General features: G+C 58.5%; 4 protein-coding genes across 5 annotated transcripts; 1 reads left to right on the top strand and 3 right to left on the bottom strand.

The window, feature by feature from the left end:
- Positions 1–138: 138 nt before the first annotated feature.
- RNASEH2A (ribonuclease H2 subunit A) lies at positions 139–4,129 on the bottom strand. 2 transcript variants are annotated; one of them, XM_079703124.1, is made up of 8 exons: positions 3,967–4,129; positions 3,676–3,747; positions 3,424–3,550; positions 3,246–3,333; positions 1,791–1,901; positions 1,569–1,656; positions 454–577; positions 139–345 (listed from the first exon to the last, which is right to left on the bottom strand). In XM_079703124.1, exons 1-8 carry the CDS (start codon positions 4,091–4,093, stop codon positions 216–218), a joined length of 867 nt encoding a protein of 288 aa, XP_079559250.1. In that variant the 5' UTR covers positions 4,094–4,129; the 3' UTR covers positions 139–215. The 2 variants fall into 2 exon arrangements, with proteins under 2 accessions (XP_079559250.1, XP_079559249.1); XM_079703123.1 differs by having other exon boundaries at positions 1,764–1,901.
- A 1,139-nt stretch (positions 4,130–5,268) lies between these two features.
- THSD8 (thrombospondin type 1 domain containing 8) lies at positions 5,269–6,728 on the bottom strand (the record flags this gene model as incomplete). Its single annotated transcript, XM_079703100.1, has 2 exons — positions 5,269–5,468; positions 6,578–6,728. The coding sequence occupies 2 exons, from the start codon at positions 6,726–6,728 to the stop codon at positions 5,269–5,271; spliced, it is 351 nt and encodes a 116-aa protein (XP_079559226.1).
- A 269-nt stretch (positions 6,729–6,997) lies between these two features.
- PRDX2 (peroxiredoxin 2) lies at positions 6,998–10,064 on the top strand. The gene is made up of 6 exons (XM_079703099.1): positions 6,998–7,041; positions 7,514–7,618; positions 7,715–7,868; positions 8,480–8,602; positions 8,767–8,897; positions 9,752–10,064. Exons 2-6 carry the CDS (start codon positions 7,516–7,518, stop codon positions 9,835–9,837), a joined length of 597 nt encoding a protein of 198 aa, XP_079559225.1. The 5' UTR covers positions 6,998–7,041; positions 7,514–7,515; the 3' UTR covers positions 9,838–10,064.
- Positions 10,065–12,189: 2,125 nt separating this feature from the next.
- JUNB (JunB proto-oncogene, AP-1 transcription factor subunit) lies at positions 12,190–13,735 on the bottom strand (the record flags this gene model as incomplete). The annotated part of the gene is made up of 1 exon (XM_079703376.1): positions 12,190–13,735. One exon carries the CDS (start codon positions 13,733–13,735, stop codon positions 12,692–12,694), a length of 1,044 nt encoding a protein of 347 aa, XP_079559502.1. The 3' UTR covers positions 12,190–12,691.
- Between the last annotated feature and the right edge of the window lie 2,332 nt (positions 13,736–16,067).

The raw sequence follows: 16,067 nt of genomic DNA on the forward strand, positions 1-16,067 counted from the left end.
ATAAATAAATATTTTTAAAAAATCAAATCAAATCAATGTCCATCCTGTTTAAGTTCTAGAAGTCAACAACTTGGTCCAGATGCAGAGAGAGCACACCTCCACCCTACCGCCACCCCAAAGCAGAACCTCCACACTTAGTTTTCCTTGAAGAATTTTAATCACAAACTGGGGGTGGGGTGGGTGTGGGAGCAGGTAAAGGGAGTACAGGCTGGCTGCTAGAGAATGGTGGCTGACTCCAGGCCCCGCTCCTGGAAGTACCGATGGGGGAGGCGGGTGCGGGGGCCCTCGCTGAAGTATGACTTGATCCTCCCGAGTCCCTCCTGATCCCCTGTCTGCGAGTCCTCCCTGTGGGAGAGAGGTGGCGACACTGACTTCTGGGGGATCGGCTCTCTCAGGCAGCGGTGAGCCCTGGCTTCTCACCCTCCATCCTCATAGCACTTCCAGGACACCTACCATGTAACGTCTTCTGCCTCCTTCTCCAGGATGCTCTGGGCTGTGCGCCAACTGAACCGGACAAACTGGGGGAAGCCGAACACAGGGTCTACGTGCTCCCTCAACCACGCCTTTGTCTTGGGATCTGGGGGAAGGGTAGGGTGGATAATGTGATAGCCCTGAGCCCTGCCATAATGTCCCAGCTTCTCAGCTTGGGATCTGAGGCCCTACCACCTCATCTCAGGCCTCCTCTGGAGTACCTGAAGCACCGCCCACTGTCTGAGACATCTTCCTGCCTCAGGACCTTTGCACAAGCAGTTCCCCCTGACTCTTTGCCTGGCCAACAGTTGCTTATGGTGCAGTTTAAGGAGCCTGCCCTTGAGACATCTCCCTTACCTCCCCAAGGACATGAGGCATTAAACCAGCATTTGTGGACCATTGAGTTAATGCCCATCTCTCCCATGTAACCACGAACTCAGTGGGCACAAGGAGGTCCTTGTTTGTCTTGTTCATGGCTAAATCCCCAGGGCTTGGCCCTGCAGGTCACATACCAGGTGTTCAGTAAGCACTGAACACTGCCCAAAGTGTCTTTGGCCTGGACCTGGTTTCCTCCCTTTGGCCTCACCTAAGTTCCAATCACAGACTTGCTGTGTTGCCCCACCCAACTGCCAAAGGGTTCCTTGAACCCAGCCACTGAATCTTCGCCTCTGCCCTTGTGTGTCTTTGGGAGAGTTGGAGGGGAGGGGCATGATCATTTCCACTTTACAAACAGGGAGACTGAGCCTCCTAATGAAGAGAAAACAATGGATTCAAGCTGGGGCCACTGGACAGCACTCGACAGGAGCCAGTACCCCTCACTCTGCCCTTTGCCCCTTAACAAATGGACAGATGCCCATCGTGAGTCTCAGTCCTTCACTGGGGCTCCAGAGAGAGAGCAGAGAGGGAGGGAGGGAGAAGGGAAGAGGGAGTCTGCCAGCTGGATTCCAACTTTGCCACATTTTGGCCATAAGCTAGTGGCCCCCCTGTCTGGGCCTCAGCCTCTTCTGCTGCAGAGTGGGGTGGTCAGAACAACTTAGAAAACCTCAGAAGCATGCCAAGCCTGCCTTTTTAGTTTATTGTCACTGCCATCTGCTCACCATTGGGGTAGCCTGAGCCATAATCAGTGTCCAGGTCCTGCAGTTTTTCCACAAACTTCCAGTTCTTCACAGCCTGGTCTCGGGCCACCTGTGGGCAAGATAGGCACTTGGGATCTTCCCTACCCATGAAGCAGCCATGCTTGCCTCCTGCCCAGGGGGATGCTGGGAGCTGGCCATGGCCAACAGGGGCCTAACCTTGGCACAGATACTGGCGGCACTGACCACAGGATAGAGGGCATCTGCCTTGGCCTTGACTGTCACCTCAACACCAGGAAAGCGCTGCTGCAGCCGCTCCTGGTATGTCTCTGGGGGCCCCACAGTGTCCACAAACACCTGCCGTGGTGACAGAAATGTATTCATTCAACAAACATCCAGAAAAACAACTGTGTAGATGATCCAACTTCACAGCCTTTGCACTTGATGTTCCCGCTGCCTGGAATACATGTCTCTCAGCTCATGCCCAGGCTGCGTCTTCCTCTCAGGGGTCTCAGCTCAAATATCACCCTCTAAAGAGGCTTTTCCTGATCACACTATATCCATTCTACATTTATTAAGCACCTACCTACTGCATGCCATGGGCTGCTCTACGTGTCGGGGACATAGCAGTAAACACGCCAGGGTAGACACCCTGGTGAGGGCCACAGACAAGAAACAGGATAAATAATAAAGAATAAGGGAGATCCAGAAGAGATTATAATTTTAAACAATTTGGGGGTGTTCAGGGAAGGTCACTCTGAGATGGTGACATCTGAATAAAGGCTTGAAGGAAATGAGGGAATGAGCCATAGGGAGATCTGGGAAAGAGTGTTCTAGTGCAAAGGCCCTGAGGTGGGACCATGTCAAGTACGCTGGACAGCAGTACGGGGACCACATATCTAGAACAGAAATGAGGTCAGAAAAGTAACAAGAAAAGTAATCTCCAGAGCATTTATTATTCTCAAAAATCACCTTTCCTATTTGCTTACCAGCTGCCCATCCATCTCCTCTTATTTGGTCATGAACCCGAGGGCAGGCTCCTTGTCTGTTTGCTTCAGTACTGCATCGTCAGCTCCACATTCCAGCCCTGGACCTCAGCCACCTTCTCAGCAAGGCCTCCCTTGTTACATTCTCTATCTCAAGTATATTTACCCCTGTGATTCTCTCAAAACGGTCTGTTCTTTGCCTTGCAGCACTCGATGCAATGCCAACTTATATTTCTCTCTGGTGATTTAATCTCATTCTCCACTTGCCTGTAAATTTTCCTGATTTAATTCCCACTGTGTTCAGAAAATTAAACGTCGAGATTTACATTTCAAAAACGTAAATGACTGTCTGCTGTGTGGGGAGCACATTGTAGGGGAGGGGGCTGGAGGAGGATGGGGCAGGTATCCAGGAGGGGAGGGTGCCCTGGGCTAGGATACAGACTGCGGTCGGGGGAAACAGATCTGGGATTCGTTCTAGACACTAAGCCTTTAGGATATGGAAATAGATTAGATGGGGTTGAGGCTGGGGGCCCCACCATGGTCCTCAGTGGGGCACACATTTAAGGTAGGAAAAACAGTAGGACATCAACAGCAGTAAAGCACATTCCTGAGGTACTCCAGATATGTCGGACGCAGAATCGTCCATCGCACTTCTATACTCCTATTTTATCCTGAGGTGATTAAATGGGAACAATCCAACCAACAGTTAGCTCACCTGGGCCACTTTCACACCCTGGTCCAACGCATACTGCATCAGCCCAGTAGCTGTATCATGAGATAGGGAGTTCAGGTTGTATTTGACCCTGTGGTGGTGGACAGAGCCCAGTCAACATCGTTCCAGCCACCCATCCCTTCCAGCCCATGATGGCTACCCACCCCCCGGGACCCCTCACCGCCCAAGCATGCTGGTAGAGATGAGGTTTGGAGACAGCACGTCCAGTGCCCAGCCCACAAAGTCTCCGTCCTCCTCCATTTTCGCAAAGAGCCTGTGCCGCTCGCTCTCCGACAAGGTCTTTGAGTCTGGGTGGAGGGTTGGGAGAGAAGGGGAGCGGCTGGTTCCCCGAGTTCCTGCTCTCCCCCTCCAGCTTGCACCCGCCCCTGAACATGCCCAGGAACCGCCCCCCTAGATCTACCCCAGGGCTCACCTGCCACTTTCAGGGCCTCCAGATCTGCCAGGCGGGACAGGGGGCAATAGCAGATGGCGTAGACCATGGGGCCTGGGGAAGAGGGGTCCAAACAGTGAGCCCGTGAAAGCCGCCACTTCTATGCCATCATCACCGCTTTTTCTTTCGGTGTCATCACCAATGCCATCGCCATCACCACTATCACCCCTCCACCACTACCACCCCCGAGTGCGGTGCAATCCCAGCTCCTGTTCCAGTGCAACTTGCATCCACCTTATCACGCCCCTCCCCCACCCGGCCCTGGGGGCGCACCCAGCACCGGGCCCCGGCCCGCTTCATCGACGCCCAGGACGCAGGGCTCCTTGCGGCACACAGAAGGTACAGGCGAGTTCAGGCGACAGCGGCCCGTTTTGTCTCTCTCCAGCTCGCTGAGATCCATGCCGCCTCGGCCGCCGCTACCAGCGGCAGAAACAAAGTCTGCAAGGAAAGGTCTCTGCGCGCGTTTTCCTCGGGCCCCGAGGTAGTGCTAGCTCTCGACCAATCGCCGCGCAAGACACGCCCCAAACGTTCCCGCCGCCGTTGACATTTGCGCAGCACACGCCGACGTCGCTGCCGTGCAGCTTCCTGGGAATTGTAGTTTCCGAGGCTGACCGCCGAGCTCTGCAGTTGGGGAACTGGATGGGCGGGGTCGCTTTCCAAGCTCCGCCCGGGTGTCACTGGAGCTCCGCCCGCCGGGGCTAGTGGGAGGAGAGGAAAATAAAGGGGAAACTGAGGGGGGCCTTGAAGGATTCAACCCAGTCAGAGCCTAGAAGGTCAGATACCACTAGACTCCCAGAATACCGTGTCCACATCACTGAGTTCCTGTCCCCCATCTGGTTTCAGGCTCTTTGTACTCGAGGTCCCTGCCACTCCACACAGTCTAAGCCCCCTGGACTAGGTATCCTGGCTCACGCTGGGCTCAAACCTTCGGACTTGGAGTCCCCCAACTCCCTCTCTCCGTAGCTCACCGAGAGAGCCACCCAACCGCCTCTCGCCTGCTTTCTACCCTCTCTCTCATCCGGGCTAAGTCTCTCCTACCCCTGAACCGAGATCCCAGACCTCTACAGACTCCGGCTCAGAGTCTCCGCCCACCACGCAGGCTCCTTTCCCCTCCATCCCCAATTCAGGGTTCATGCTCCCGCCCCCTCTCCCACCCTTCTCCCTCTTTCTCCCACGTCTTAGCGAGGAGCACGCCTCCCAGATTTGTCCACCACTATAACAACATGTCTCTTTCTATTCCCTGCTCTCAACAGAGCTCACGCCCTCAGACTGTGTGGGTTTCTGTTCCTCATCGGGGTCCCAGTTCCTCCATCTCCGTTTTCCCCTCCCCGCCCCCACCACCTTTCTTCCTTTCTCCTCGGATATCAGCAGGGCTCACATCTCCTGACTCAGCTCTCCCTTCCCACGCTGCGCTCAAGCCCCAGATTTAGTGCCCCATTGTTCCCTCTTCGAGGCCCGTCTCGTACCGGCCCCCCACAGCCCTTCCTCTCTCCCCGCCCACCCTGGGGAGCCGCGGCCCCGGATTTGCCCACCAGCCCCGGCCCCGCCTCCTCCGCGACCGAGGCTCACCCGGGCTCAGGGCCTCCAGTCGCAGTCGTTCGGCTCGCAGGATGAACAATCTCGTTGCCGGCAGGGCCGCACCTGAACCAGATTCTCGCGGTCCATGAACACCGGGCCCGGCGCTGTGCCCACAGCCTCGCGGCTGCGCTCCTGTTTGCCCAGGTCGCAGAAACAGCGCCACTTTCCCCACGGGCCAAGGGCAGAGTCTTCCAAATCTAGGGATGGAGGGCCAGGTAGGAGGGAACCTTTCCCCCCGCATCCCGAGGGAGGGAGGAGGAGAAAGACACTAACAAATCACAACAGTTCGTATTTGCTCAGTTGTGCTTCTGTGCCAGGTCCCCCGCCATAGATTATCTCTAATCTTACCATTAGTCCCAGGTGGGGAAACAAACTTAGAACAAGCCACCCTTCCAAGCTCACACAACTGGTGAATGGCCCAGAGGGACTGCAAAATGACACTTCCCACCTGTGCCTGCCTGTCCAGTTGGGAATGTGATACAACACCCTTGGTGTCCACCATCTGAAGATGACTCCTCTCTTCAGGGGCATGATCTTGAGCCTGTCCAACTGGCACAGTGTCACCTGACCAGCAGGGTTGCCAGGTGGTAAATTAAATGACATAATTGTCATAATGAAGGTACTTAAAGCCCCTGGCGATGTGCTAGCACATAATACAAAAACAATTATTATGATCACTTTCAAAGCAGCTACAACGTTTATCAGACACCCTTCACAACGCTTCTTTTACTGACTCTTCCCTATAGCCCTAGTTGACAGGTCTTAGCCCAAATCTGTGGCTCACAAAGTCCTGACACCTCATGCCCTCACCAAGCCTCTACCAGACAACACTGGCCTCTTTCCAGTCCTCTGTCAGGCCTTTTGGCCTTGACACTTGCTGTTCCAACTCCGTGGTGCACTCTCCCCCCTAAATCTTCGCATTTTGGGCTTTTGCTTGTCATTCCGGCTGCATTGGTTACCTATCTTCAGCCGGGCCTTCTCTGACTTAAGAAGTTTACCTGCACCCTGTCTTTTCTATCTCCACCTTTCCCAGCACTTATCCATGAGTTTATGGATATGTCTGCGTCGGTATTTATTGCCTGCTCACGTCCCCTCTCCCCGTGTAGGCTGCTTAAAGACAGTCTCTATCTCAATTTACAGATGAGAAAACTGAGCCTCAGAGAAAAGTAATCAGCCCGAGGGGCGCCGCCAGTGCATAGCTGGGCAGGGATTTGAAGTCCCTGAAGGAGGGTCTATTTGCAGCCAGATGGTGAAGTGGGGCAATGAAGCACCTTTCTGCACTATCACAGCCGCAGCCTGCAGTTACCTTTCTCCTGATGCTGCAGCCGGAGCTGCTCCCAGGTGTCCCCTTCTCCCTGCTCGCCGAAGTATTGGTAGTCGGGGGAGACCTGGGCAGGGGTTGCCAGCAGCAGGAGCATCAGCGGAAGCAGCAGTAGGGCCACACCGCTCCGAGCCATGCCAGACTCAACCGACCCCAGCGCGCTCCAAAGAGGAGCCCCGCGCATCACCCCCGCGGGCCGACGCAGTGGTCGGGGCCGGCGGCTGCGCGTCTCCCCCTGCCGCCCGCGGGCAAGTGGTCGCGGCCGGCTCCTCTTTCCCTCCCCTGCGCTTGCAGTGGACCCGACCGCTCCGCTCGTCCGCCCACCCCTCCGCCCTTTGCGTCATGGTTCGGGCCTAATATAAAAGGCCCCAAGGCCCACAACTCGCTTCGCCCTGCGAAAGCGAGTCTGTGCGTCTGTGAGTCTGTGCGTCCCGCCCTTGCCCACGCAGGTATGGACACCTGGAGTGCATCGGGCTGCGGGGAGCTCCCTTGGAGCAGCTCGGGCCCTATCCAGATCTCAGCGCTGGCCGCCTTTGTTTTCCACCCGTCGTAGTGGCTGCCTTTGTCCTTGCGGGGAAAAACGAGGCCAGAGCCTTGGAGTACAGGCCGCAGCCCCAGGCTCCCCGCCCCCAGCTCGCGGCATCTCCTCCTGGGGCGGTGGGCTTGCGTGACCGCGCTCAGGCCGACACGCTAACTGGGGGCCGGCCGGCAGCTGCCCGGCCCCTCTAGCTGTCCCGGGGGGCGGGTCTCCCAAAGTCTCAAGGCCGTGCCAACCTGGTCCCGGAGAGGGTGCGAGGCAGTGCTGCTGCCTCCGCCGCTCTGACTCAGTAACTGGGCCCGGTACGCAGCGTGACCTTGGGAAGCGAGGACAAAGGGTCGTCCAGGGCGCACTGACCGGTGTGGGGGGGTCTCGGCTTTCAGTCATGACCTCCGGCTACGCGCACATCGGAAAGCCCGCCCCGGAATTCCAGGCCACCGCCGTGGTGGATGGCGCCTTCAAGGAGGTGAAGCTTTCAGACTACAAAGGTGAGGGCGGCCTGGAGGGGGCCCTGGTGGGGGCGGGGCACAGGCATTAGAGGGTCTGAGCCCTAATTCCTTGTCTATTTCCACCCCCTTCCCCAGGAAAATACTTGGTCCTCTTTTTCTACCCGCTGGACTTTACCTTTGTGTGCCCCACGGAGATCATCGCTTTCAGTGAGCGTGCCGAGGAGTTCCACAAGCTGCACTGCAATGTGCTGGGCGTCTCTGTCGACTCTCAGTTCACTCACCTGGCTTGGTATGAGTGGGGACCAGTAAGGAGGAAGGGTGCAGCTAAACCTACACCTCTATAGGGTCTGAGCTGTGTGTTCTCATGGCCGGTGCTCAACCTCTGCGCCTCCCTTTCCCATCAAGAAAATAATGGAAATAGTGATTTCCAAGTCCTCAATGATGATGACAGTAATTAGCTTTTGGAAACTAGTTTCGTGGCGTAGAGAGTTGGCAGATGCTTTTTTTTCACTTAGGGCAACACAGCCTCCCTCCCGTGAACTATTTCAGCAAGGTGGAAACTCCAGTTCAAGAGAGTGAGGGGCTGGGCCCAGTGACACAGAGCTAGAGAGAGGAGGACGGGGACGCTAAGGCAGGTTCTCTGCCTCAGGGTGCTGGAAACCACCAGCACATGTGAAGCCACTTTGCTCGAGTATTAGCTTAGTCTTCCCAGCTGTGAGAAGCAGCCCCAGCACCCACTTCAGGGTGGGGTGGGTGGTGCTCCCCGGGGGTTGCTCTAAAGCCCCTTATCTCTCACCTCCAGCACCCCCTCTCCAGCCCTTATCACATGCAGGCCCAAAGGGTGAGGACCCTGCTGTGCCAGGCATCCTGAGGTCCCAGCCCTGTCTCTCCTACCCACAGGATCAACACTCCCCGGAAGGAGGGAGGCTTGGGCCCCCTGAACATCCCCCTGCTGGCTGATGTAACCAGAAGCTTGTCCCGTGATTATGGCGTGCTGAAGGAAGATGAGGGCATCGCCTACAGGTACTGTGGGACCCTCAGGAAGCCCCCATCCTCAGAGTGAGGGGATCGCTCTTGGGTGATGCCCTCCCTGCCCCCAGCCCTGTGGCTAGCAGGGAGACGGTGCTCCCTCCCTGGGTCCTGACCGTGGGAAGTCTGGCTCCTCACTGTGGACTCTTATATCTCAGGGGCCTCTTTATCATCGATGGCAAGGGTGTCCTTCGCCAGATCACCATCAATGATTTGCCTGTGGGGCGCTCCGTGGATGAGGCTCTGCGGCTGGTCCAGGCCTTTCAGTACACAGATGAGCACGGGGAAGGTGAGCCGAAACCCACATTCACATGTGTTCACACATGGGTACACGGGCAGCCCCTCTGTCATGCACACATACATTCACTGCCCGCTCTGTCGCTTGTGTGGGGTGGATGTGAGGGCCCCAAAGAAGATTTAACTCAGGGCCTTGTCTGCAGGAAGTTTCTAGTCTGGTGGGAGAGATACCCCAATATAAGTGTGGGGAGCTGGGGAGGTAACAGAAATCTATAGAAGGTATTTGAGAAGGCCTGTACCAAGGCAGGCTTGAATGTTAGTTGGATCAGAGTATCTTCTCATGTGAAGGCCACAGCCTGACCACAGGCCCTCAAAGTCCATTGGGGCTGGGGCTAAGAGAGAAAGATGCGATTAAAGGAGCCAGAAAGAAATTAAAATGTCAGCCAGGGAACTCCCTGGCGGTCCGGTGGTCAGGACTCTTGTACTTTTACTGCCGACGGCTCGAGTTTCCCCTGGTCAGGGAAACTAAGATCCCACAAGCCACACGGCGTGGCCAAAAAAATAAATAAAATAAAATAGGGACTTCCCTGGTGGTCCATTGGTTGGGACTCTGCGCTTCTACTGCAGGGGGCACGGGTTCAGTCCCTAGTCGGGGAACTAAGATCCCGCATGCCATATGGTGTGGCCAAAAAAAATAAATAAATAAAATAAAATGTCAGAAAATCCTGCAGCTGGGCTTGGAGGGCTTCTCTTACCATGTGGCATGGTCTTAGGCCTAGACCACTTGGCTCCAGGCTTTTTCTCCTGCAACTCATGCTCTTGCTTTGCCTCTTTTTGTCCCCTCACTACTGCTCTACCTTGGATATGGCACTCTAGCCTCATATGTGCACCCCTGTTTTTCTACAGTCTGTCCCGCTGGCTGGATGCCAGGCAGTGACACAATCAAGCCCAATGTGGACGACAGCAAGGAATATTTCTCCAAACACAACTAGGCTGGCAGAGGGGTGGGAAGCTTGGGCTCTTGGCCCCCATCTGTGCCCCTACCTGGGTGCCCCATACTGACCCAGGAAAGGCCCCTTCAGACTCTACATGACCCCAGAGGGCTAGGCCAAGGCTTTCTCAAGCTACCAGCTGAGAGCTGGTGAATGGTGACCCCCTCCTTGGAGCCCACATAGCTGAGAACAGGCCTAGAGGTGACTAATAAAGTATTAGGGACAGATGTAAGTGTGTTGGTGTGATTTGTCCTGGTATGGTACCACCCCCCACTCCCTTCTCCAGGCTGTGGCCTGGGAACTGACGTTGTAGTTACTGATCTCCACCACAAGGTGGCAGCCTTGCATCATGCTCACTGCTTACTCTCCTCCCTCTTTCTCCTTGGCCTGAAGACGGGTGGAGGGGCCGGGGGTGATGGTGCTGTTTGCCCCTTGCAGGGAGCAAGTCCCAGGCTGCCTTACAACCTGAAACCTGGCCATGCAGGGCAGCGCCCACACCTAAACAACAGCCAGCCTGGGTTCAAATGCCGCTTAAGAGCTGTGATCTTCCCTGGGTCTCTTCAACAACAAAATGGGAATAAAGACAAACCTACATTTCACCATTTCACGTTAAAAGAGATGAAGTACGTGAAGCTCAGCGCTCTGTTAATGGTTATTAGGACCAAGTTCCTGGGGCTGGAAGAAGGTGGGGACCCAATCCTGAGCATAGAACCAAGAGAGGGAGCTTGAGGTAGAGGCACAGTCCCTGCTGCAAGTTCTACACCACCCCAAGTTGGAGGGGCTGTGCCTCTGCCCCTGAAGTGGAAGGATGAGGGTTAGGTTGGGAGGCAGGTGTTAGGAGCAAGACAGTGTTTGAAGGAGCTCAGTTTGATGCTGTGCATGTTCAGGCAAGTGGCTTTGCCACTCTGAGCCCCCATTTCCTTCCACAGAACAGGACTGACAAGCTCATTTAATCCATAGACCCATTATTAATATTGCTATCCAGCCTAATGCCCTCCAAGGTCACCCATCTCAGCCTTGGGATTTTATCTACACTCCTCCCCAAGGCCCTTCGTGGTCTTCCCTGACCTCATCTCCCCACTCCTGGTTCACTCCATTGCAGCACACGGCCTTCTTGCTGTTCTTTAACAGGCTGATCTTGTTCTGGCCACAGGAGCTTTGCATGTGCTGTTCCCTCTGCCAGAACGCTGTTACTCAGGATCTTCTCAGGGCTCAGCATCAAAGCTGCTGAAAAATCGCCTCATTAAAGTTCCATGTTCCCAATCCATTCTCCAAAGCAGCTAACCTCCCCAGCCCCATCACTACCACTTTGACCATTTTTTTTTTCTTCCTAGCACTTACCACCATCTCCGAATCACGTTTGCTTGTTTATTGTCTGTCGGCCCTGGTTCAGTCTTGTGACTCCAGGGCCAGGTCGTTCAGTACTTTATAAATGAATTAATGAAGCGTCTGTTCTACCCTACCTCGCCCCTGTGGCTTGCCAGCTCCGAAGCCAGCCAGATCCCCATCGGGGCTCACCAGCCGCCCTCGCACCCGTCACAGCTGCGGGGGAGGCAGCCCCATGAGAGGGCGGCGGCGCCCGGCGGCCCGAGCAGCCGCCCCGGCAGGACCAGACCTGGCAGTCGCCCCGCTCCCGGCCTGGCACCCGGGAGGGGAAACTGGCAGGCGGGCACCGCCCTTCCTGGCGGGGGTGGGGAGGGGATCGCGGCGGCAACGACGCGCAGGCAACTGCATCCCCCCTCCCGGGTCAGGTCAGACGAAGCTGGCGTGGGCTCGGCAGGACCCAGGCACCAGCCCGATGGGGGAGACTCTGGGGTGGCTCCCGGGGTTCTGGAGTGCGGCCCGCCCACCGCGGACGCTCTGGACCCAGGCCTGGGGCTTTCCGGGCCTCGGTAGCCGCCAGCCTGGGAAAATCCCGGCCCCTTTCCCGGCGCCGCGGTCCTGCCCGGCAGAGCGGGGGAGGGGATTCCCGGAATCTGCCCAGAGACCGCCGTCGCGTCACTGGGGCAGAATCAGCCCATGTTTGGACCGCGCTTCCGTAGCGTCAGCGGGGAAAGCCCCGGCGCGCGCGGCTGGGCGGGGCCGCGCCTGCGCACTGCGCGTTTCGCCCCAGGCATCCTGTCCCCCGGTGCTGGGGAGTTGCGGGACCTGGTCCCCGCCCTGCACCTTCCAACCTGGGAGATCGGGGGACGCAAGAAGGGTTAGACACCCAGGCTGGGGACGCAAGATGTCCGAACAAAGCTGGCGAGATTGACACAGTTACAGGAGCAAGCCACAAACCGCAGTGGGGTGGGGGCATCCCAGTACTCTCCTCCCTCCGCCCGCCCGGCTTGGAAAAAAAGACAACAGAAATTAATAAAGAACCTTTTTTTTTTTTTACTTAAATAGATTCAATAAAAAGTAAGAACACACATACACACACAAACACATCTTAAAATAAATTCTTTAGATACCGACTGCGCGTTTCTTCCCCACAGTACGGTGCAGAGGGGGGGAGGGCAGGGGGCGGGGGTCCCCTCCCCAGTATCTCCGAGGGCTTGAGTACCGGTCGGCGGGGCCAGCTCCGCCGCAATCGCCCCCTCCTCCCCTCCCTGTTAAATACACAAATATATTATATTCAATATGAATTGAGTTCAGCAGAAAAAAAAATACAAAAAAAAAAAAACGTGGAAGGGGGGCTTGTAAACGTTGAGGTGGAAGGACTGGCCGCAGAGCGGGCGGGCAGGAGTCCAGTGTGGTTTGTGGCGCCCCCAGGCCCCGGGGCCGGTGCCCACCGCCTGCCCCCTCGCCCCATGGGAGGCGTGCGCCCAGCCGTCCAGGTTGGGAAAATGTCCGTACGGGGGATAGGGGGCACTCAGAAGGCGTGTCCCTTGACCCCAAGCAGTAGCTGGCAGCCGTTGCTGACGTGGGTCATGACCTTCTGTTTGAGCTGGGCCACCTGCTCGCGGAGGAGGCCGGCAGTGCTGGACAGCCCCGCGTTCTCGGCCTTGAGTGTCTTCACCTTGTCCTCCAGGCGCGCGATGCGCTCCAGCTTCCGCTTCCGGCACTTGGTGGCCGCCAGCCGGTTCCGCAGCCGCTTGCGCTCTACTTTGATGCGCTCCTGGTCTTCCATGTTGATGGGGGACACCGGCGGCGTGGCGTCGCGGCTGCGCGCCTCAGGCACGGTCTGCGGTTCCTCCTTGAAGGTGGAGGCGCCGCGGCCCAGGCCCAGCTGCGCTGGGTGACCGCCGGCGAAGGGCGGCGCGTGTGGGAGGTAGCTGATGGTGGCCGTCGGGTACGAGCTCCCAGTCCCGACGGTGGCCCCGGCTCCTCCGGAGGTCGCAGAGGCTGGAGAATAGCTGTTGAGGTTGGTGTAGACGGGAGGCGGCTCCGGGCCGGCATATACGCCCCCGGGCCCGGCCGGGGGCCCCCCGCTGGCGCCCAGGGACACGTTGGGGGGCGTCACGTGGTTCATCTTGTGCAGGTCGTCCAGGGCTTTTACAAAGCCGTCGGCGAAGCCTTCCTGCTCCTCGGTGACGCCGCCCCCTGCGCCCCCCGCACCTCCACCACTGCCACCCCCGCGGGGGTAAAAGTACTGTCCCGGGGGCGTGGGCGTCGTCGTGATCACGCCGTTGCTGTTGGGGACGATCAGGCGCTCCAGCTCCGATGAGGCGAGCTTGAGCGACGCGCCGGTGTCCGAGCCCTGGCTGGAAAAGTAGCTGCCGCCACCGCTGCCCTCTGGGCCGGGGCCCCGCGCTCCGGGTGCTTTAAGATTTCGGTAGGGGTCGGCCAGGTTGAGCGCCAGGCTGGGTTTCAGGAGTTTGTAGTCGTGTAGAGAGAGGCCGCCCGGGGTCCGGCCGTATCCGGCCGCTGCGTATGAGTCGTCGTGGTAGAAGGGCTGTTCCATTTTAGTGCACATCCGGGCGGCCCGGTCGGTCTGAGGGTCCCTGCGGGGCCGCCCCGGGCCTCGCTGCGCTCCGCGCAGTCCGCGGAGATGGCTGGACCAGGTGTCTGGACGCGCGTTCCCGGGGGCCTGTACGGGCCGAGAGAGACCAACAGGCGGCTGTGCACGGAAGCTCTGTGCGGCTTCTCTAGCCCCTCTGCCCCCCTCTGGCGCACTCGCTTTCTTCGTGTTGCGTCCCCCTTGCTCCCCGCTCCCCGTTGGCTCCGAAGCTGGCCTGGACACGCTCAAGGTCCCGGCCGCTCAGCCGGAGCCACACGCCTTTATACGGCGATTGTCAGCTGCGGAAGTGCGCTCCGATTGGCGGTCGCCCGAGCCGGGCCCCCGCGCCCCCCTCCTGGAGCGTGGGGAAGGGGAGGAGGCGGCTCGCGTCATTGTCAGGAAGCGCGTGTCCTTGTAAACAGCGGCCACGGGCTGGGTGGCTCGGAGCGACTGCAGGGGGAGGGGCTCAGAGGACCCTGGTGCGCGAGGAAGGGGGCGCTGGGGCGGTCAGAGGTACACGGGGAGAGGCTTCAGGGAGGGCGATGACTCCCCTGGAGTACGCGATGAGGGATACGAGGAAGTGGTACAGAGCAAGTGTGTGTGTGTGTTGTGGGTAGGGGGGTGGTCCCGAGCTGCACACGGAAAGGCCTGAGGGATCTGGAGTCTTCCAGAGGGGCTGGGGGGCTGAGAATACACTGAGAGACCCCCCCAAAGGAGAGACAGGAGGGTTAAGCAGGGTAGGTGGGGGAGTGGTAAGGAGACGCCTGACTCAGAAATTGAGTGGGGGTCCAGGGTACAAAAGAGTTGAGGGACTGGAATTTTCACGGGAGGAACTGAACCCAGGAAAAGTGAGGAGGGGGAGCGATCAAAAGTGTACACGAGAGCTGCTGGAGAGCCATTATGCAGAAAATGAGTAGGGGTCCTGGAGTCCATGGGAGAGACTGAGAGTCCCCCACAAGTTGGAAGGGGAAGGAATTGGGGGTCCTAGATATGGAAGAAGTGAGTGAGGGTCCTGGGGTACACGGAGTCAAGGAAAATATGTGGGGTAGAAGATTAGGACACTGTCAGAGGTTGGAGGTCACTGGGGGTCATCTGCGAAGCCCCGACGGAGGAGAATTAGAAGGGTCGGGGCACCCCTTCAGTGCTGAGATAGTACTGACAGAGGGTCTCCGGTTGAGACATGAGAGGAGGGGTCTTTTGAGGATCCTGGGGACCTGGACTGCTGCATCTTCCATGATCGGGGTCCCCTCTTGTGGGTGACCTCTAGGTGCACACCCCAAAGACTTCCCCCAGTGACCCTGGGCTTGACCGACACAGTGTCGGCTCCTGGTGCCTAGACCCAGCCCGACGGCCGGGGCGCGGTCGCCCAACCCCACTCCTTCCTTAGAAACAGGCTGGGGAAAGAGCGCCGCGGCAGGAAGTGTGGCAACAGCCCGGGGGGAAGGAACCGGGCCCTGCCTCCGTCACTCGAATCCTACGGGACCATGCGCCCCGCCCTGGGTCCAGCCGGGTTCTGCGCCTCGTAAGAGGAACCTGGGCTTGCGACCCCAGAGGAAGCCAGGGGCGTGGAACAAGTCCCGCCGCAGAGGCCTCCAGTCGCCGATCCCCACCCAAGCAATGGTTCAGCCCTTGGCGCCCGCAGCCGATCGCCGAGGCTGGCAGTCCGGGACGATTCCATCGGCCTGACGGAGGGGGACTCACCGGGGCCTGGTCGCCATAGCAACAGGCCGGAGTCCGCGGGCAGGATTGGGGGCGGGGCGGCCCCCGGAGTCTCTCCCCGCCGCCCATATAAGGGCACAGGAAGGGGTGGGGTTAACGCTGTCCCGGAGCCCCGGCCAGGAGTCGGCTGCCCCGGTCTGCCAGGTCCCAGGGCGCGCCAGGGCCCCAGGACGGCTAGTCCCGACCAGCCCCGGCCGCCTGGCCCGGCCCCACCCAGCCGCTCTGGGGCCGCGTCCTGCCAGGCCCTACCCGACTCGACCCAGCCTGGCAGGTCCCCGCCTGCCCGCGGGCCTGGGTCGGACTTCGCCCCCGGCCCGACGGGCGTGGAGGGGGCGGGTCAGTGCCTCGAGGCGACCCCGGTGCCTGGGCGGGCTGGCACGGCTGCCTCCTACCTCGAGCTGGGTGCCCTTACTTTCTGCCAGGAAGTCTGGGGCCCCTCCCCCCATACATCCCTAGGGGCTGGGGTATCCCCACCTTCACTCATGTGGGTGACAGGCCCTACTCCTCTTTCAGTGTGCGGGTCGCCTCACCATCCAGAATACCTAAAAGGGGGATCCTTTCCCTCATCTGAGTTGTCTCCCTCATCTGA

This window comes from Hyperoodon ampullatus, assembly GCF_949752795.1.
Source record: "Hyperoodon ampullatus genome assembly, chromosome: 4".
Taxonomy (NCBI): domain Eukaryota; kingdom Metazoa; phylum Chordata; class Mammalia; order Artiodactyla; family Ziphiidae; genus Hyperoodon; species Hyperoodon ampullatus.